The sequence below is a fragment of the Salmo salar genome, chromosome 05, assembly GCF_965601325.2.
Source record: "Salmo salar chromosome 05, fSalSal1, whole genome shotgun sequence".
Taxonomy (NCBI): domain Eukaryota; kingdom Metazoa; phylum Chordata; class Actinopteri; order Salmoniformes; family Salmonidae; genus Salmo; species Salmo salar.
The window spans coordinates 24891240-24913453 of NC_138295.1; the positions used below are offsets into that span (position 1 = coordinate 24891240).

Sequence of the window (22214 nt, forward strand, 5' to 3'; positions counted from 1 at the left end):
CTATTTCATGTAAAACGGATCAAACATCATTTCTGACTGGACGACAGCTAACGTTGTCATGCTGTCTTAAAAGTATAGGCTAATGGTTTTGTCACTCGCAATGCTCATTATCAGCCACTCACCACTGGTCTGTTTGCATATTAGTTGGCTATCTAGGCCTAACTGGTGAGACTGACACATACTAGCCTACTACCGACATATATCTACTCTCTGTGTTTAACTTACTTGTAAAGGCTCAGCTAGGTCATTGAATGTTCTTCAATAAGATGATTCTGGACTGTAACAAATAAAAGGGTTTCAAACTCATTCCATGGAGGGCCTGGTGTTTTTTTTTTTTTAAGACCTAGACAACCAGATGAGAGTTCTTTACTAATTAGTGACTTTAATTCATGAATCAAGTACAAGGGAGGAGTGAAAACCTGCAGATACTCGGCCGTCCGTGAAATGAGTTTGACACGTGTACCAGGCCCACATATAGACCTATCCAGCTAGCTGGCTAGCTAGTAGCCTACGCTTCAGACTTGCTAATTATTTAAACTGAACTATATAAGGCAAATCTAACAAATCTGAAAATACAATTTAAAAAATATGGATAAATATAGTCAGAATTTTCATGTTTGGTGATGATTAATAGTTTTATGAGTCGTTGTTGGAGATTATCTCAAAGATAAGAAGGGAGATAGTGAAATTCTGACAGATCCTCTCAAAGCACGCTTTACGCTCAAGCACATTGAAATATAACAGGTGAACAGATTGGACTTGGTGCTTCAATGGGAATGTTGTCTAGAAAAATGAGAAACATACCGAAAATGGTTTATTGTCCTTGCAAAAGTCTAAATTATACATTTAATTCTGCCCTGGAACGGGAGGAAGAAAGGAATCTGTGTATGATCTTTTTCAATAGGAATGCAGTTCTAGTCATTCCACATCTACACTACATTTCACATACTTTTTTTGCAGGCTTCCAGGCATTCATTCATCTCATTCTCATTCACTCATTCATCAACATGAAAACTGTGTGGCATTCGTGGATCTACTGGTCGGAAAGCATCACAACCTCTCCCTTAACTACTGTCACATAGCTAGAAATGTTAGTGGGGCAAGCTGATGAATTTCTGCACCAGCAGAGAGCCTGTGCTGCTGCTCCCCCTGACATCATAGTCATTATCCTCGGTGGAACAGACTTGGGACACACAAAGGGAACAGCCCTAGTAAGTCAGATGCGTGTTGATTTGGCGGTAGTCATCCAAATGTTCCCCGGAACAACGATGGTCTACTACGACATCTTGCAGCAGAGGAGTTGGATGTTCCAATGGGAGGAGGACATCAACAAGCGCATAGAGATGGCCCGGCATCCTGTCAACCAGATGGTGTTTGCATTTCTCCGTGACAGGCCTATGCCCGCAATCCACCACCCTGCCATCAAGCAGTGTGTCTCTGGGCAGTAACATAGAGAAGGTATGCATCTCATGGAGGAGGGCAATGACCTCTTCCTTGAGAGTCTGAGAGCTGGTCTCTCCTCTGTTCTTTTTAAAATTTTCATTGTTTTACCCCTTTTTTCTCCCATATTTCATGGTATCCAGTCTTGTCCCATCGCTGCAACTCCCGTATGGACTCGGGAGAGGCGAAGGTCGAGAGCCGTGTGTCCTCAGAAACACAACCCAGCCGAGCCGCACTGGTTCTTGACACAATACCCGCTTAACCCGGAAGCCAGCCGCACCAACGTGCTGGAGGAAACACCGTACACCTGGCGACCGTGTCAGCGTACATTGCGCACGGCCTGCCACAGGAGTCGCTAGAGCGCAATGGGAAAAGGACTTCCCTGCTGGCCAAACCCTCACAACGCTGGGCCAATTGTTCCGCCCCATGGGTCTCCCGGTCGCGGCCGGCTGTGGCAGAGCCTGGACTCTAACCAGAATCTCTATTGGCACAGCTAGCACTGTGATGCAGTGCCTTAGACCACTGCGCCACTCGGGAGGCCTCTCTCCTCTGTTCTAGCAAGACACATGCAGTAGTACACACCACCACAGTTACTGCCCATTGCCTGCCACTCCACAAACCCAAAGGCCTTTTAAAAGCCACCTAATACATTCAAATAAGTGTGTGTGTGTGTGTGTGTGTGTGTGTGTGTCGGGAGGGAGGGAGGGGGCTGTCAAAACTATTAACGAAAGAATGGTGAAAATGGCAGAATCGCAATCTTCTGATCCACAGGCGGTAACTCTAACCATTACACTATAAAACCTGTAACATTGACTTTGACAGACCATTTAAATTGACAGTTTGTTTCTCTTGCTTGGTAAAAAGATAATAGTCTAAAACAGTTGATTTGTTGAAAACCCGCAACCCCTGACTACTTTTTACTTGTGGATGGCGACTTCAGATTTTCTGTGAAAACACAGAAAAGTAACTGTATTGATCAGTCAACACAAATTTGGATTACAATAATGAAATAAAGGAAAGAGAGTATGCCGGAGCTGGAAACAATTCTACACGTGGAAACAGTGATGCTGTCAGTCAAGTCTGGTAAGTTGTCTGATGCTAGCATGCACAACTGAGGTTCTGTGCATTTGGGGTTCAACCATTTACTATATGCGGTTCATAACTAGCTTCCTGTTTCTTAACAAAACAGTTTTCTTGGCTATGGTTTGTGTTGTGGTCTTGGTTGTTCTTAGTCGAGGAAATGTAAGTATTCAGACCCTTTACTCAGTACTTTGTTGAAGCACCTTTGGCAGCAATTACAGCCTTGAGTCTACTTGGGTATGACGCTACAAGCTTGGTACACCAGTATTTGGGGAGCTTCTCCCATTCTTCTCTGCAGATCCTCTCAAACTCTGTCAGGTTGGATGGGGAGCGTCAATACACAGCTATTTTCAGGTCACTCCAGAGATGTTCGATTGGGTTCAAGTCCGGACTCTGGCAGGGCCACTCAATGACATTAAAGAGACTTGTCCCGAAGCCACTCCTGCGTTGTCTTGGCGTGGGCTTAGGGTAGTTGTCCTGTTGAAAAGTGAACGTTCGCCCCAATCTGAGGTCCTGAGCGCTCTGGAGCAGGTTTTCATCAAGGATCTCTCTGTACTTTGCTCTGTTCATCTTTCCCTCTATCCTGACTAGTATCCCTGCTGCTGAAAAACATCCCCACATCATGACGCTGCCACCACCATGCTTCACCGTAGGGATGGTATTGGCAGCAGATGAGCGGTGCATGGATTCCTCCAGCTCTAGGAAGAGTCTTGGTGGTTCCAAACTTCTTCCATTTAAGAATGATGGAGGCCACTGTGTTCTTGCAAACCTTCAATGCTGCAGACATTTTTTAGTACCCTTCCCCAGATCTGTGCCTCAATACAATCCTGTCTCGGAGCTCTACGGACAATTCCTTCGAGCTCATGGCTTGGTTTTTGCTCTGACATTCATTGTTAGCTGTGGGACCTTATATAGACAGGCGTGTGCCTTTCCAAATCATCTCCAATCAATTGAATTTACCACAAGTGGACTTCAATCAAATAGTAGAAACATCTCAAAACAGGCACATGAGCTCAATTTCGAGTCTCATAGCAAAGGGTCTGAATACTTATGTAAATAAGGTATTTCTGTTTTTATTTGTAATAAATTTGCACAAAAAGTAAACTGTTTTCGCTTTGTCATTATGGGGTATTGTGTGTAGATTTGAGGATTTTTTTTATTTAATCCATTTTAGAATATGGCTGTAAAGTAACAAAATGGGGAAAAAGTCAAGGAGTCTGAATACTTTCCAAGTGCACTGTATGCGGTTCTCGGTAACAGCCGGACGGCTCATGACGAAAGGCGGGGAGTGGGTTGTTAACCTCCAATCAAGTTGATTTTAACATTGAGCTCCATATTAAAGCTTCGTGCCGGTCGGCGTGACTAAAATAGAATGGAATATCTAATAACAAGAAGTTTAGTTCACTCACACTCATACTCAAACACACACGCGGCCACACACACACACACACGCACACACAAACACACGTTGCTAGTTTCTCCTCCAGCCCATCCAATCTGAATGATCCACTTCTGTCAGTGAAGCGAATCCACCGAGGAGATGTGTTTGGCCAGGCATGGCCACGGGAGACGACATTGTGAAACAAGTGAGCGAGCAGAATAATCCTCATTGTGATTGCAAATGAATAGAAGAGAGTGGAGGAAAACACAAACCTTATTATAAGTTATACTAACTGTAAGTTGAGGGGGATGGGTTTGGAATGTATTTTTATAAAGAAAGGATGTTTCAAGTCTTTACTAATTAAAAAGCCCCCTTTAAAACAATCTCTGTCAAGCCCAAGGGCTGTGTATGAGGAATTGAAATGGGCAGATATTGCCGCTTAAGGCCAGAGGCGAAATCCCTTTTCTATTGTTTCAGGCTAATACAGGGAACATGCTGCAGGAAGAACCTAGGGAACTGGCTTTCAAGCATATTCAACAGTCTATTATATGAGAATCATTATGGTCACACAGTGCAACCACCTGTATTTTTATGTAGCTCTTCTCAACAAAAAATGATGTAGTCATTTCATGAATAATTCGACGCAAACAGTAGTTCATATTTTGTGTAATATTCAATCTGGAACTACAGTAAAGCTTTGAATCAATGATATTACACAATCACTAACCTTCAAGCAATTTTGAAATACACAAGAATATAAGAATACATTTCCAATATTGATGTAGAATTTACTTGGGGCGAGAGTATAGACTAGAGTAGGCCTACCTCAATGCCAGTTTCCCAGAACCTTGAGCTTGACATCAATACAAAACTTGTGTTCTACAACTGTATTAAATCTAGACTAAGACTAATCTAATGATCCCGTTTCATTTGAACCAAAATACAAGTCTGCCAGACTCCCTGTGTCACACCCTGATCTGTTTCACCTGTCCTTGTGATTGTTTCCACCCACTCCAGGTGTCGCTTATTATCCCCGGTGTATATATCCCTGTGTTTCCTGTCTCTCTGTGCCAGTTCGTCTTGTTTGCCAAGTCAACCAGTGGTTTTCCTTGCTCCTATTTTTTCCTCAGTCTCTTTTGGTTCTAGTCCTCCTGGTTTTGACCCTTGCCTGTCCTGACTCAGAACTCGCCTGCCTGACCACTCTGCCTGTTCTGTCTTCAAGCCTGCCTATCCCCTTGTACTGTTTGGACTCGGATCTGGTTACTGAACCCCTGCCTGGCCTGACCTCGAGACTGCCCTTCGTCTCTTTCTGTTTTGGTCTCTGACCCGGTTTATGAACTCTCGCCTGTCCCCGACCTACCTTTTGCCTACCCCTTGGATTAATAAATATCGGAGCTCAACCATCTGCTTCCTGTGTCTGCATTTGGGTCTTGCCTTGTGTCCTTATAACCTGTATGAGCAACATACCTCAAGTCATTTATCTTTATCTTTATGCTTTATCTTGGCCAGGTCACAGTTGCGAATGAGAACTTGTTCTCAACTAGCCTACCTGGTTAAATAATGGTGAAATAAAAATAGCAATCAAGATGCTATGCTATGCTATACTGTAATAATATGCTTAACATTTTAACATTAAATAATTAATATTTTTGTTGAACTACATACTGTTTCTCAGGTACTCCAATATCCAAAAATGACATTGTTTTTTGTTTACGGCCAGCGGCATGAATCCTGGATTGTGTCCATTCGGGAATAAACAGAAGAAAATGAACTGAAACAGGAAGGAACTACTCGGACATGTCCAATAAGAAACGCTAATTTTGGTTTTTCCATTTTCTGCTGTATTCCCTAATGAACACGACCCAGAGCTAATTATAGACGTGATGATAGTCGCATTGGTTGAAGCTCAGTGTTAAATTCAAATCTCCCTACCATCATATCTAAGCCAATATGACACCAATCAAATCAACTTTATTGGAGGTACACAACACACTCCCCGCCTCTTGTCATGAGCCGTCCATCCGTTACTGAGAAGCACATACCAGATCTTTTAACAGGGTTGTTAGCAATTAAGTTTTAAGAGTATTTCTAGCTCAAATTCTACACGTTGGGTTAAAACGAGACTATAGCGGCCACAAAGTGACCATTGGACTTGGGTTTAACTAACTTTGTAGGTGCAACAGGTTTTATAAAATGTATAATTTATCACTCTCAAAAGCACATTTCCGTCCATTAAGAAACGATGTGCTACCTTTTTGTAGCATTTCTGACAATGCTAACATATTTTTTAGCCGAGAGTTCTATAACACCGGGTTGGTTGCTTGTCAACAGCACAGCTGCTTGCACCATGCTGCCAGTCATAAGAAAGGTATGAGAACAAACCAAGGCTACTGTATATAGCTAGCTATATGGTGGTATTCAAGCTGAGGTTAATCAATAAATGCAAACAGATATTTTGATTAGCTAGGTAGCTAGCTAGCTACCGTTACCTAGCTAACATTAGCGTAAGCCACCTAGCTAAGGTTATCCACAACAAATTGGAATTCATAACATATCATACATATTGGAAATTCGTAACATATTGTACGAATTGAAATTCGTAACATATTATACCAATTGAAAATCGAAGAGTATCTTACGAATTGCAATTCGTAACATGGATGATGGACACCCACAAATGAATACATACCATACGAAACGTAACATATCATACTAAATGCAGTATTTGAGATTCTGTACAGAATAATACAAAATGCTATGAGATCAGGATGCAGCAGCATGCAGTCAAAATAAAACAAAATGTTAGAGATCAAATTGCAACAGCGTGCACTCAAAAGAAACGGAAATGCTTGCTAACTTGGTTAACTACGTGATTAAATGACACACACACACACTTATGTTAATGTCTTAGGTGGCTCTTAAAAAAGCCTTTGGGTTCGTGGAGAGGCAGGCAAGTGGCAGGTGGTGTGTACTACTGCATGCATCTTGCTTGAACGGAGGAGTGACCAGGGCCCGTATCCACAAAGCGTCTCAATCCTCAATCCTGTTAAAACCAGTTTTAAGACAAAAAAACTCCAGAGTATGGCTGCGTTTCAAAATCCTAAAAGACACACCCTCGTCCACTTACCCTTGCCTTGTGCCCTTGGGGGAATCCCCGCGGCCATATTTGTCGTCGGCCCAAATTATTAGCCAAGCAAGGGAAGTTTGCAACGTAAGCCCCTCAGCCCTCGTTTTTAATGAAGTTTGCGATTGTACAATTGAGTTCCCTTCAGGGCCTGAAATGCCCCATAATTCAATTTGTGATGATTGGACATCCGCTAAGAAAAGTCAGCCAAAACTTAAAACGTTAATTAAGGACACCTGTCGACAACATCCTGTGAAATTGGAGGGCGCGCAATTCAAATAACTAATCTTAATATTTAACATTTATGAACATACAAGTATCTTATATTGGTTAAAAGCTTAAATTCTTGTTAATCTAACTGCTTTGTCCGATTTACAATAGGCTTTACAGCGAAAGCATACCATGCGATTGTTTGAGGACGGCACCCCACATCAACATATTTTTCAACCAGCACAGGCTTCATAAAATCACAAATAGCGATTAAATAATAACTTACTTTTTGAAAATCTTCCTCTGTTTGCAATCCCAAGGGTCCCAGCTACAACATGAATGGTCGTTTTGTTAGATAAAATCCTTCTTTATATCCCAAAAAGTCTGTTTAGTTGGCACCATCGATTTCAGTAATCCACTCGTTCAACATGCAGACAAAGGAATCCAAAAAGATACAGCTAAACTTTGTTAAAACAGGTCAAACTACATTTCTATTTAATCCTCAGGTGTCCTCGCGCGCCCACAGACTAATTCCCAACTGTGACTCCCGGTGCCAAAACTCAAAATTCTTCCTCGTTTTGGAAGAAACAAGCCTGAAACCTTGAACAAAGACTGTTGACATCCACTGGAAGCCATAGGAATTGCAATCTGGTAGCTGGAATTACATAGGACCCATAGCTTTCCATTGAAAGAGCATGGGATCTCAACAACAACAACAACAAAAATCTGGTTGGTTTTTCTTCAGATTTTCGAGCCACCATATCAATTGTGTTATAGTCTCAAACATTATTTTTTAACATTTATACAAACTTAAAAGTGTTTTCTATCCAATGATACCAATTATATGCATATCCTGGCTCCTGGGCCTGAGTAACAGGCAGTTTACTTTGGGCACGTCAGTCAGGTGGAAATTCAGAATAAAGGACCCGAGCCTGAAGAAGTTGTGTAACGTCAATATGGAATATGTAAATAAGTTAAAATTGTGCTACTAATGCACAAACATGTCTCCTAAAAGTAATTAGGTTTTTGTTTGGTTAGCTTTTGGAAATTTTAAAACATTTTCCTTCTTCGGAAGTAGCTAGGCAAGGGCGGTCCATTTAAAATGAATTCCTTCCTCCCTCGCCCCTTGCCCTGCAAGTGTAAACTCGTCAGACATCATGAAACGTAATCAGAAGTGTCCACTTCATTTGAGGACTGAAGGGAGAGGGCGTGTCTGTTAAGTGTTTGGAATGCAGCCTAGGTTTTAGGATGATGTTAAAAAACTGTGCAGATAAACATTGAGCCAGTTGTAAAATCAACTCATAATAGTTTATCTCAGCTGGTAATCACGACAGTTTGAGGTACTGCAAAAGAAGGATAGTGATGACACTCATTGACTTGTTGCAAATGATGGGAAATAACCAATCACAATGAGGCATCGCTAGCTGTGCAATTTATAGCACGCTTCAGACAACTACGGTGAATGTGACTGTACATCAAATGTTGTACCCCCGCACGATCACTTTGCCTACACTTAATTCTTGACTAATATGTTGCCACGAATAACCTTTTTTTTACCAATTCCGATATTTTTAATAATGTGATAGTAATTTTAATGATTTACATTATCATTATATCTACACCCTCATCACTCCCGTTAACCTGTTGGGTCTAGGGGGCAGCATTTGCACGTCTGGATAAAAAAAATGTACCCGATTTAATCTGGTTACTAATCCTACCCAGTAACTAGAATATGCATATACTTATTATATATGGATAGAAAACACTCTAAAGTTTCCAAAACTGTTTGAATGGTGTCTGTGAGTATAACAGAACTCATTTGGCAGGCAAAACCCTGAGACATTTTCTGACAGGAAGTGGATACCTGATGTGTTGTATTGACTTTAAACCTCTCCCATTGAAAAACACAGGGGTTTAGGAATATTTTGGCACTTCCTATTGCTTCCACTAGATGTCACCAGCCTTTACAAAGTGTTTTGAGTCTTCTGGAGGGAGATCTGACCGAACAAGAGCCATGGAACGGTGATGTCCCATTAGACACCTGGCGCGCTACTTCATGTTGGGTACCCTCGTTCCAATACGTTATAAAAGGCTATGCATTCGTCCACCTTGAATATTATTCATGTTCTGGTTAAAAAAGGCCCTAATGATTTATGCTATACAACGTTTGACATGTTTGAACGAACGGAAATATATTTTTTCCCCTCGTTCATGACGAGAAGTCCGGCTGGCTTACATCATGTGCTAACGAGACGGAGATTTTTGGACATAAATGATGAGCTTTTTTGAACAAAACTACATTCGTTATGGACCTGTGATACCTGGAAGTGACATCTGATGAAGAGAATCAAAGGTAATGGATTATTTACATAGTATTTTCGATTTTAGATCTCCCCAACATGACGTCTAGTCTGTATCGCAACGCGTATTTTTCTGGGCACAGTGCTCAGATTATTGCAAAGTGTGATTTCCCAGTAAGGTTATTTTTAAATCTGGCAAGTTGATTGCGTTCAAAAGATGTAAATCTATAATTCTTTAAATGACAATATAATATTTTACCAATGTTTTCTAATTTTAATTATTTAATTTGTGACGCTGACTTGACTGCCGGTTATTGGAGGGAAACGATTTCCTCAACATCAATGCCATAGTAAAACGCTGTTTTTGTATATAAATATGAACTTGATAGAACTAAAAATGCATGCATTGTCTAACATAATGTCCTAGGAGTGTCATCTGATGGAGATTGTAAAAGGTTAGTGTACCATTTTAGCTGGTTTTATGGTTTTGGTGACCCTGTCTTTGACTTGACAAAACATTACACACAACTCTTGTAAATGTACTGTCCTAACATACTCTAAATTTATGCTTTCGCCGTAAAACCTTTTTGAAATCGTAAAACGTGGTTAGATTAAGGAGATGTTTATCTTTCAAATGGTGTAACATAGTTGTATTTTTGAAAAATTTGAATTTTGACATTTATTTGGATTCAAATTTGCCGCTCTTGAAATGCACCTGCTGTTGATGGAGTGCACCACAGGTGGCACGCTAGCGTCCCACCTAGCCCCAAGAGGTTTTAAACAACTCTAAATTGCTTTGGCACAGTAGTTACTTGCCGATAATGTTGCATAAAACATTTGAAAAGTCTATAATTTGCCCACATATATGCATTACCAATTTAGGCATTTTTTTTTAACAACGTGATATTCTGCTTGAAATACCATTAAAAAATATGTGATTTATTATTAGCCTAGTGGTTATAAGGATGTAGGCATATATCATGTGAGCGCTGGGCCATCTCTATGCACTTGTTGATGTCCTCCTCCCACAAGAACATCCAACTCCTCCACTGTGTAATGTCAGAGTAGACCACCGTTGTCCCAGGGAACATTCGTATGACTACCTCCAAATCAGCTCGTATCTGACACACCAGGGCTGTCCAATTTGTTCGTCCCAAGTCGTTTCCACCAAGGTGAATGACTATGATATATTCACGGTCAAACCTCGCCTTGGCGAGAGAGAATATTTCACCATTTCATTGAGAACAGCTCATCCATATTTCACACTCCTGTAGTCATCTAGCCAGCTGCATTGTTTAATCGCATAGTAAATATTGGGGTCCCCAACCCGAAATGATGTCTTCCGGGATCCCATACAGACAAAACACCTATTGGAACATGCACTCGGCCATTTCCATGGCATTAGGTAGATGCGGAAGGGGGATGAGTCGGCATCTTGGAGAACCGGTCCACTACCACTAAAATAGTAGTGAAGCCCGAAGAGTCTAGCAGATCAGTGAGGAAATCCATGGTGATGTGGGACCGTGGTCTGTGTGGTTTAGTAAAGGCTCGAGCTTACCGGTAGGTAGTTGGCGAGGGCTCTTTGCCCATGCACAGACGGGACAGGAAAGAACGTAATCTCGGACGTCTGCTGTTAGTTATGACCACCAGAACTTGCGTGTCAGTAGCTCCGTGGTCTGGGTGATCCCAGGATGGCCAGAACTCAGCGAGGTATGGCACCACTGCATTAGTTGGGGTCTGACGGACGCCGGAACGTAGGTCTTGCCTGCAGGGGTGTCAGGAGGTGCTGGGTCATGTCGTAGGGCCTCTTGGAATGCTGATTGGATTTCCCACTGTATGGGTCCTACGACACAAGACAGAGGCAGGATGGGCTCAGGAGCTGGGTTAAAGGAAGGGGAGTCAAATAGATGGGATAAGGAATCAGCCACATTTTACTTGCCAGGCAGATAGGGGACGGTGAAGTTGAAACGGGTGAAGAAGAGTGCCCAGCAAGCATGTCTGGGGTTGAGCCTCTTAGCACGTCTTAAGTACTCCAAATTGCGGTGGTCGGTAAGGACAAGGAATGGGTGATGAGTTCCCTCTTAATTAACCAGTGGCGCCACTCTTCGATAGTCAGCTTAATGGCGAGGAGCTCTCGGTTCTCGACATCATAGTTCCTCTCAGCGGGTGACAGTTTTTTTGAAAAGAAGCCACATGGGTGTAATTTGGGAGGTGGCCCTACCCGCTGAGAAAGAACCACTCCTACGCCGACCTCGGCTGCATCAACCTCCAGAAAAAAAGGAAGGGTAGGATATGGCTGCCTAAGGATGGGTGCAGAGGTGAAAAGGAGATTAAAGGTCTCAAATGCAGTAAGGGCGGTGTCGGTCCATTGGAGGGTACTGGTTTTTTGACTGGTGAGAGCTGAGAGAGGAGCGGTTGTGCTGCTGCAGTTTCGGATGAACCGGCGGTAGTAGTTGGAAAATCCTAGGAAACGTTGTAGTTTCTTTACAGTGGTAGGTTTGGGCCAGTTAAGCACAGTTGTGACTTTGCCTTCATCCATGTTAACCCCTCCTGGTGTCAACACAAAACCTAGGAAGGTTACTGTGGTAAAGTGAAATGCGCTCTTCTCAGCCTTGACATACAGATGGTGATCCTGTAGTCATTGGAGGACCTGTTACACATGCTGTACATGTTCTGCAATGGAGTGAGAGTAGATCAAGATATCGTCAATGTACACGATGAGGAACTGGTTGATCATGTCCTGGAAAACTTCATTCATGAAGGACTGGAAGACTGCGGGAGCATTGGTGAGACCGTAGGTAATAACTAGGTATTCGTAGTGATGCCTAGCAATGATGAACGCCGTCTCCCACTCATCCCCACTTCGTATACTGACCAGGTTGTAAGCACTACGTAGGGCGAGTTTGGAGTAGATTGTAGCCTGTCCAACTTGTTCTAGTATGGCCGGAATAAGAGGAAGAGGGAAGCAATTATTGATGGTAAGGTCATTGAGAAGTCAGTAATCTATGCAGGGATGGAGACTACCATCCTTTTTTTCACAAAAAAGAAACTGGATGCAGCCGGAGACTTGGATGGACAGATGAATCCCATGTCGAGGGCCTCTTCTATATAGGTGTCCATAGCCACATTCTCTGGAATGGACAAGGAGTAGATCCGACCCTTAGGGGGCGATGCCCCAGGAAGGAGGTCAATCGCGCAGTCCTCCGGGCGATGAGGGGGCAGAATGGATGCCTTTGGAACTGGGCATATACAGGTGGGATGTGGGTTGGAATGGCAGACTCCGATCCTTCTATAGAGGTGGCTCAACAGGGTAGATTGAAGCAGTTCTTAAAACAGGTGAGAGTCTGTGACAGCAGTTCCCCTTGCCGCCAGGAGATGGCAGGGTTGTAAAGGCTTAGCCAGGGGTGACCGAGGATGAGGAGTTCTTTAGGCAAAGACAACACCATTAACTGAATGACCTCAGAGTGAAGGAGGCCAATCTGAAGGGTGATACTTTTGGTCATGCGAGTCACAAGACCAGTTCTGAGAGGTTGTCCATCCAGTGCATTAATCCTAAAGGGAGGATTAACAGGGATTAGTTTGACTCTTAACTGTTGTGCCAATTGTTCGTCAATGAAATTACCTGCGGCCCCCGAGTCCACTAGTCCCTCCACAAACTGAATGACCACATTAGCAGAAAGAAGAGCCGGGATACCGAACTGCCTTTTGGTAATGTTCAGAAACGTAGAGGTGTTACCCGGGCGGGAGTGGAGGGGTTGTGGTCATCCCTTCGTGGGGGGGGGGGGGGGGGGGTGAATCAGACAGCTATTGAGTAGGTGGTTACTCTCTCCACAATAGAGGCATATGTTTTCACGTAACCTCCGATGTCTCTCGGCAGGCGTGAGAGGGGCACGGCCGAGTTGCATGGGCCTGGATGACTCACAGGCCATGGTCGACTGTATAGGTCTGCGGTCCACCAGTAGGTTGCCAATGGATATGGACATCCAGATGTATTGGTTGAGGTCCGTTAAATATCCTCTGCAAACCAGTTCGGTCTGTAACTATCAATTAAGACCCCTCCGGTAGACTGTAAGGAGAGCTGGTTCCCTCCATCCACTGCCGGCAGCCATGGTGCAGAACTCCAGGGCATACTCAGTGGTGGAGCGACGGCCCTGTCGCAGCTCACATAACAGGTCCCCGGTGTGACGACCTGAAACTGAATGGTAAAACACCTGATTCAGAGGACAGATCAGCACTTTGAGCGGCCAACAGGGCTGTGACCCAATCCAGAGCTTTGCCTATGATTAGGGAGATAACGAAGTCCACCCTGTCTTTGTCAGAGGTGAAGTCAGCGGGGTGATGGTCTATGTACAGGTTACATTGCATGAGAAATCCTTGACATTTCCCTGGGGAGCTGTCGTATTTATTAGGCATGGATATGGGGCGAGATGAACGAGAGGAGGCTGTGGCACCTGATATCGGTGAAGCAGGAATGGACTGGTGAAGGAGGTCGCGGAGTTCATCAATTCGTTCCTCCTGTCGGGCTAGACATAGCTGCAGCTCCACTGAATCCATCTGTCATTTTTGGTGATGAACGCGATGGGAGACAGAGAGCTGGTTTCAAGCGCAGGGAGTAGCAGGTGTTTATTGTAAATGACCACAGGAGGAGGTTCTGAACTTATGTCAATATTACACAAGTAAGCTAACAGTTACAGAAATCAGGAATGCAGACAGGCTCTATCTATCTGAGCTACTGTGTCCAACACACCACCACCTGTTGTTATGTTGAGCGCCTACTGACCAAAAAAAGGATGTTGTTATGATATTTTTTCCCCAATGACATGTATTGCTAAAATAAAGGTTTAAGGAAATACAGGTTATTTACTACAAGACAAAACAGCTCAATCAGGCCTGATGGTATTGTAAGTATAAAAGCAAAGCTTACTTTCATTTAATACAAAGAAAGCATGAAAGGTAGCATAATGGGTTAATGTCTTACTGTGGTGTGTGAAGAATCCAATCATTTACCTTGTATACAGTACAAATCATATTATTGTGGAAGCACCTTCTCTAAGAGTATGAATTAGGCTGTTTGAGAAGGTTTGAATCCTAACCAACTTGCCTACACAAAGTTTGAAGTACAATACCAATATAGCTACTGAAGTAAGTGTTAGAGCATGGGTGGAATAGGCACTGTGGTGCTCATGTGAATCTTTTGGCTTCAGACCATGCCTATTCTCACTTAAACAATATTTTGGGGGGTTTTAATATTTAATGGCATGGGTTTAGGTCCACCTTTCAGAGCAGCTGAGGGGAGAGTTTGCAGTTAATCATTTTTATAATTATTTAAATAAAAGTAGAATGAGCATCCTGAGCTTCCATGTTTGTTTCCTCAACACATCACCTGACACTCAACAGATGCAGGAAGACAAGAGAAGTGACAATGTATTTGTATGTATTAAGGATCCCCACTAGTCCAGCAACATTAAGGCAGTTATATCCAATTTAAAATATTACATGGTATTACATTTCATAACACTTTTCACAACACGTTAATTGTGTTTCCTCAGACCACTACTCTACTACCACATATCTACAATACAAAATCCATGTGTACGTGTGTGTAGAGTGTGTGTCTTATCATGTGTATGATTGATGATTGATTGATTGATTGGTACAGCGTCCCCTAACCATCCCCTAACCTTTCTATGCAATGGCGATGCAACAGGCCCTCCAATCAAATCATTGTTCAGTTGGAAAGCGCAAAGCTGTCGGTGTACGTGTAGCATGTTTAATTGGGGAGAATAGCGAGCCGGTATTTTGACGTGGTTTTATAAGCCCGCATCTTTTTCCCATTTCTTATCCCCGTAATGATGTGTCTTTTCTTTATTTTCTGGTTGACCAGTCCCGGTAATCATTGCATCTCATCACGAGAATGTCCTTTCCCTCTCTCTGTAGCGGCACTCGCCATTACAGTAAATTAAACAGGCTCATCACAATAAAGTCAGGCATAAACATTATGCTTTTGTGTCGCTGGCTATTATTGCCTTGTTTTTTCCCCTCGCAGATGAAATTATACACAAGGGGATTATGACAGGGGGATTATGACAGGATTATGACAGGGGGATTATGACGGGGAGATTATAACAGGTGTTGCTTCATATCGTGTAGTCATGTGTGGCGTCTAGAGACAAGTGGAGAAAAGTGTCTATATTACTGAGTTAACACTGATTTAAAGAAGATGTCAGAAATGCATCAGAGCTCTGTGCCATTTAGATGCAATTCAATTCTGATTGAATCAAGTCCATTTTCATGCTACCACTTATCGTGATACAATGTGAAGGCGTGGCTGGTAAAGATCCAGCAGTCTATTGTCATATGCTGATGACTCTATGTTATTCTATGGTAGCCCTAGAGACAGCAGACAATCTGATATATGGTAGCCCTAGAGACAGCAGACAATCTGATATATGGTAGCCCTAGAGACGGCAGACAATCTGATATATGGTAGCCCTAGAGACGCCAGACAATCTGATATGCTTTCCTGGGGTTTCAGACTTATACCGGCAGAACTACTTTGTCGAACAGAGAATGGCACACAGAAAGACAATTAACAGATATGTCTGCTTTGTTGAAATAGGCTTTCTCCGGTCGTCAAATTGAAAAGACCCTGAATTCCACACAGTGGAGGATCGTCAATGGTGCTGAAGGGAGTGGCTCTTCACTTGGCTGAACAGATTAGGAGAGTGACAGGGACCTATGACTGACTAACTCAGGCGGGGCAGCCTCCGTAGAGACACCTGATGCATTCCAAATCACATCCTATTCCCTATATAGTTCATTTCTATAGGCCCTGGTCAAAGGTAGTGCACTGTACAGAATAAGGAATAGGGTGGGATTTGGGGTGCAACTGCTGCTTTGCCCTCTGACATGTCGCTTGACTCTCCTGCTGGAGACATCCCTCTATGAAGTAGTGTTTAGTTAGGAAGAACCCCTCGCTCTTTACTCACAGTCTCTTCTAAAAGGTTTGTGTTGTAGGTGCCGAGCTGTCTTTGAACTGTGAATTACTAGAAAAATAAAGAAGATAAAGAAGATGGAAAGCACCTTTGCACACTCATTAGATTCTAACTTCTCTTAGTTGTTAAGAGCTTAGATTTTTCTTCAAGAGACTGAAGAAACGTTTTGAAAAATGTTATTGCCCTGGCGCTTAGCTGTTCCACATCACAGATGAAATAATGATAATTATTATTCCTTTTCTCTTTTTTCCCTCAAAGGGAATCACAGGGATCTGGTTCGCCAAACACCAGCGGTGTTACATCAAGACCCAGACCACAGAGCTTCCCAAAGTGACAGAGGTGGTGACAGTGGACACAGAGCTACTGGTATAGAATGACTATCTGCATCTCTCTGACTCACTGTGTGTGTGTGTGTGTGTGTGTGTGTGTGTGTGTGTGTGTGTGTGTGTGTGTGTGTGTGTGTGTGTGTGTGTGTGTGTGTGTGTGTGTGTGTGTGTGTGTGTGTGTGTCTCCCTCCCTCCCTCTCTCTACCACAGGAAACTATCATGCATTTTGCAAGGGTAGTAGGAATAAACACAGAAGAGTAGTCAGAGAGCAGAACACAAACACTCACCCTGACCATCCAATCTTCTCTGCCCTCCGCAACTGAAAAAAAACCTCCAGTCTCCAGTTCTCATGAAACAGTCTGAAAGCTGCCCACATATCAAATGGTGTTTGCTGCCAATCTTGAACTAATATAAATATTTAATTGTACTCTTGAAAGGCTTGACCCAAATAGCCTAAAGGGGGAAGTGTGAGAGAGAAAGAGGGGTCTGAGGAAGAGGTATAGCATTCATCTCACTTCTCCCTGCCCAATAGCCTTATGTGAAGTTTGGCGAGAATGATGGGTGAAATTCTATCAATGAAAATATCAAATTTCTTGGTGCCACAGTACAATTCACAGTGCAACATTTTTTGGGGGGTTGTTTTTAAGAATCCCTTACTCAATATATTCAGCCTCTACCATTCTCCACCCTCAATATTTTCAGCATCTACCATTCTCCACTCTTAATATTTTTTGCCTCTAGCATTCTTCACTTTAAATATTTTCTGTCTTTACCATTCTAGACTCTCAATATTTTCAGCCTCTACCATTCTCCATGCTCAATATTTTCAGCCTCTATACCATTCTCCACTAACAATATTTTTTAGCCTCTACCATTCTCCACTCTCAATATTTTCAGCCTTTACCATTCTAGACTCTCAATATTTTCAGCCACTAGCCTTCTCCACTCTCAATATTTTCAGCCTTTACCATTCTCCACTCTCAATATTATCCGCCTCTACCATCCTCCACTTTCATTTGCATTTTACACATGGCTCCAACGGATCTGGGAAATATCATAACGCTCTTCCCTGGTCCATCATTTAAAAAATACACTATATTATGTTGGTACATTGTCATGCCAAGTAAGTCACATATATCCCTTTCTGACTTTAAGAACACAAGCTGTTTAGACAAAGAACCAGACTGCATCCCCTTCTCCCTCATCTTTATAATGTCTGGTCCATGTTTCCAGATACTAATTGCCCAGCCTGCACCATATGTTCCTGCCATTTTGCAGCAGGTGGAAAAAGTACCCAATTGTCATACTTGAGTAAAAGTAAAGATACCTTAATAGATAATTACTCAAGTAAAAGTGAAAGCCATCCAGTAAAATACTACTTGAGTAAAAGTCTAAAAGTATTTGGTTTTAAATATACCTACTGTAAGTATCAAAAGTAAAACCATAAATCATTTCAAATTCCCTATATTAAGTAAACTAGACGGCACAATTTTCTTGTTTTTATTTTATTTGCAGATAGCCAGGGGCACACTCCAACACTCAGACATAATTGACAATAGAAGAATGTGTGTTTAGTGAGTCTGCCAGATCTGAGGCAGTAGGGATGAACAGGGATGTTCTCTTGATACAGTAAGTGTGTGTATTGGACCATTTTCCTGTTCTGCTAAGTATTCAAAATGTAACGAATACTTTTGGGTGTCAGGGTATGGAGTAAAAAGTACATTATTTTCTTTAGGAATGTATGGAAGTAAAAGTAAAAGTTGTCAAAAATATAGATATGAAAGTCAAGTACAGATACCCCCAAATACGACTTAAGTAGTACTTTAAAGTATTTTTACTTACGTACCACTGCCACTGCCATTTTGGTCTTCTTTTGTCCATTGTCAAACCTAATTAGACTTCTCTGTTAAACCTTAATTCACAGCTGTGGAATCAATCCGATAGGGGCCTTGTCTTTGGTGAGGAGGAGGCAGGAGAGAAAATTGGAGGAGGTGCTCCAGGGGATAGGGAAAGACACAAGACTGCATTGATGCACAAGCACACATGTGCATGTTCAAAAGGTTAGCTCACAATCACTCTGGATTAGTGAAGACCAAGTCCCATAATATGCACACTGGTCCATAGCCTTTTAACAGAGGAAATGTCAAGTTATGACACCCTAAAGTACAATGTGCTGTGCAGTGCATTTGTTAATAAAAAACATTTGTTAATGTATTTGTTAACTATCAATGCATTGTAATTATTAAGTTATTATAAATGTTGTCAATGTATTTATTGATCATTTACTCATGTTTGTTTATTTTGTTTTGTTTTTTATAATCTGTTTCTTATTTTCCATAAGATAATGTACTCATGTTAACTACTACATTAGCTCATTGTAAAGTGTTACCGGTATTGTATAACACACAGTGGTACTGAACTACATTATTGGGATAGCATGTCAGGGACTTGAAGACCTCTCTGACCTTTGACCTCTTGTAGACTTCCGCTACATTAGAAAGTAGAACGTGATCTACTGTCCATCAGAATCCACCCACCCGTGGCCTGGGAGGCCTCTGTCTCACAGACAAGTCTCCCTTAAGGTTCTGACTGTGTTACTACTGTGTGAACCACAGAAGGGGTGGAAGAGAAAACAGTAATGGTTTTGCTGCTGCTCCAAGCCTGCGGGCTATGTGAACGTGGGCTCAGCGCGGGGTGTCTGGAGCCTCAGATTCTCAGAGGCCAGGTGAAAACAATGCAGCCGGTGGAGAAACTGCGAGCAGCTGATAAGGTAATAAAGCACCCGGGGAGTAGAACCAGGTGACAAACATGAATTGTTTGCCACCAGTATTTTTGGCCATTTTCAATGTGTCTCTCATATGAAATGATGGGAGGCTGTAATCCCTGAGCCTCCCTCCAGTTTCCTCCAATGTTGAAGCGATGAAATTGCTGTTGTCCTCCTTCTTCAGACAGTAGAACAGTGTCATTGGATCCCTTCTTGCTCTTCAGGGGAACCACTTAATATGTGCGGCCACAACCAGCCTAGCTGGCAAGCCAGAACCTCCCACTCAGATAAAAACCACAAACAAATGCCATACCATGCATGCAAAACAACACATTCTTGGAATGATATGTACTGTAGGTAAATGTCACATTACTAAAACAAAAAGCTGTATGTCATTTTGAACATACAAATAATGAACATTCTGAAAAGTGTGCAATGTCTGCTCAGTATGGGAGACAGCCAGATGGGAAGTAATGTCAAATATAGTCTTATGATGTCATGAGCAAAATGTTCATTGATCCATGACCAACACAAGTGACCTAAGTATGTGTTACAAAACAAATGTTGCACACTTAGGATATTATAGCAAGACAGGGCAAGTGTATGTTCTTTACAGTATGACACTGATTGTGTGTGGAATGTACTTACATAGGCTCAAAGTTACAATAAATACATTATATTAGTCTGACACCCAATACAAAATGCCTTTACTTTGTCCAATAATATGAAGATACAAAACAGCTTAAATTATGATATAACTGCATGATTTAAAAAAATGTAGCTCTAAAATCATAATCACTTTGACTTTGTAGTGATCAAATAGCCTTGTTCAATCCCTATTCCACACTAGCCATGATCAATTTAGCCTTCCGGATTGTGGTTATCTTCCTTATTGGTCTTGTTTCTCAACTGGTCAGTCTGTGTCATGACCCCCACTTACTCATTTCGGGGAGGTTTGCTTAGTTGCTCGGCTTCAGTGGTTCTGAGGTCCAATTAGGCAGGTCTGTTTGTGTTTCCTGGCCTTCATTTTAATGTCTGTAGTTCAGGGGGAGTGAGCCCCCTAGTCCTCCTTTGAGTCATCATTAGCTTAGCCAGATATGGACCAGGCTAAACATTTGCTGAAAAGAGTGAGAGCAAACTGTGTCAAAGGCTTGGTGGCTTGGCAGCTTAGCTAAGCACTGACACAGGCAGCTAGCGCTTGAGTAGCCACGCCGCTACGCGTTCTTTCATCTGGCCAGAACGAGGTGCGAGTTCGTCTACACAGGGTCACTGGCGTCATGTCACTGGCGTCATGTCACTTCACAACAAACAGTTAGCGCGAGACAGCAGCATTGGCAGTAAATTCAAATAAAGCAAGAATCGGCAAGGTGTGAGGAAGAAAGGGAGGGCGAGTCGAGAGTGCACAACCTAATATAAATGATACCAGCGGTTCCAACCATAGCCCGGGGATCCTTCATCAAGCTCAACTAATGTGCAATTAAGCTTCAAACCGGGAGAGAATCACCTTGTAAAAACATTTGTCAAGTAAACTGTTTTGCTGTTCTCTCCAGCCGCTAATTAACCAGGCACTGGGAAGAGGGGTTTGTTTGCCGACGTATTTACATATACATAAAGAAACAAATATCAGGCTTCGCCAAAAGCCCCTTTCATACATCTCTATTAGATAGCAGTGACATGCATTCCCTATCATTAAGCAATAATAGTTTACTTTACAGCTCATGAACTACAGTATGAACAAATGAAGCACGTCGCTGAGCTGAATGCAGTAGGAGGGGATGGGGGAGGACACTATGCTTATTATTGTGGCTGCTGTATTTTAATGATATTGCGGCCTTTCACTGCACAATAAAGTATAAAGCACTACAAAGTCATTTCAAAGTCAAATTTATGCTGTCGTTGGATTCCTGCGTTATCGTCAGGCAGAAAGGGCTGCCTGGAGGCCTGAGAGGAAGAAACAGGGAACGAGCAGGAGACTAGGAGGCAGGAAGTGGCGGTGCTCTCAGTGGACAATAAAGGGTGATGAATAAAAGGACATGGCTAGGGCTTGTGTGCTGTGGCTCTGGGGAGAGAGGGCTGAGAATGCAGAGGGTACAGAGTGTGTGTGTGTGTGTGTGTGTGTGTGTGTGTGTGTGTGTGTGTGTGTGTGTGTGTGTGTGTGTGTGTGTGTGTGTGTGTGTGTGTGTGTGTGTTCTTGGGCTCTGACAGGTGTGTGTGGAGGGGGGTGTGTGTGCGTGCGTGCCTGCCTGCGGCCATGTAAGGCTGGGTGTATTTGATACTCAGTGTGTGTGTGTGTGTACTTGTTTTCCTATCTTATCAGGTCTCCAATGTCCTAACAATTCACCCGAATGTCCTGACAAGGTAGGAAAACAATAACTTTTTTGAAAAGGCAGGACTTTCTTCATGTCCTGAATTTGTTCAAATGGTATTTTAAGCTTAAGGTTTGTTTTTAATTTTACATTTATTTAACTAGGCAAGTCAGTTAAGAACAAATTCTTATTTACAATGACAGCCTACCACGGCCAAACCCAGGCTGGGCCAATTGTGCGCCGTCCTATGGGACTCCCAATCACAGCCGGATGTGATACAGCCTGGAT

The 22214-nt window shown here is 42.6% G+C and overlaps 1 protein-coding gene across 1 annotated transcript in view; it reads left to right on the forward strand.

The window, feature by feature from the left end:
• Positions 1-22214, forward strand: part of tnmd (tenomodulin) — a 74359-nt gene that overhangs the window by 38663 nt on the left and 13482 nt on the right. Inside the window, exon 4 of the mRNA XM_014199076.3 lies at positions 16789-16896. Within this exon, the coding sequence (XP_014054551.1) occupies positions 16789-16896 (108 nt within the window). The remainder of the gene's footprint in view (positions 1-16788; positions 16897-22214) is intronic.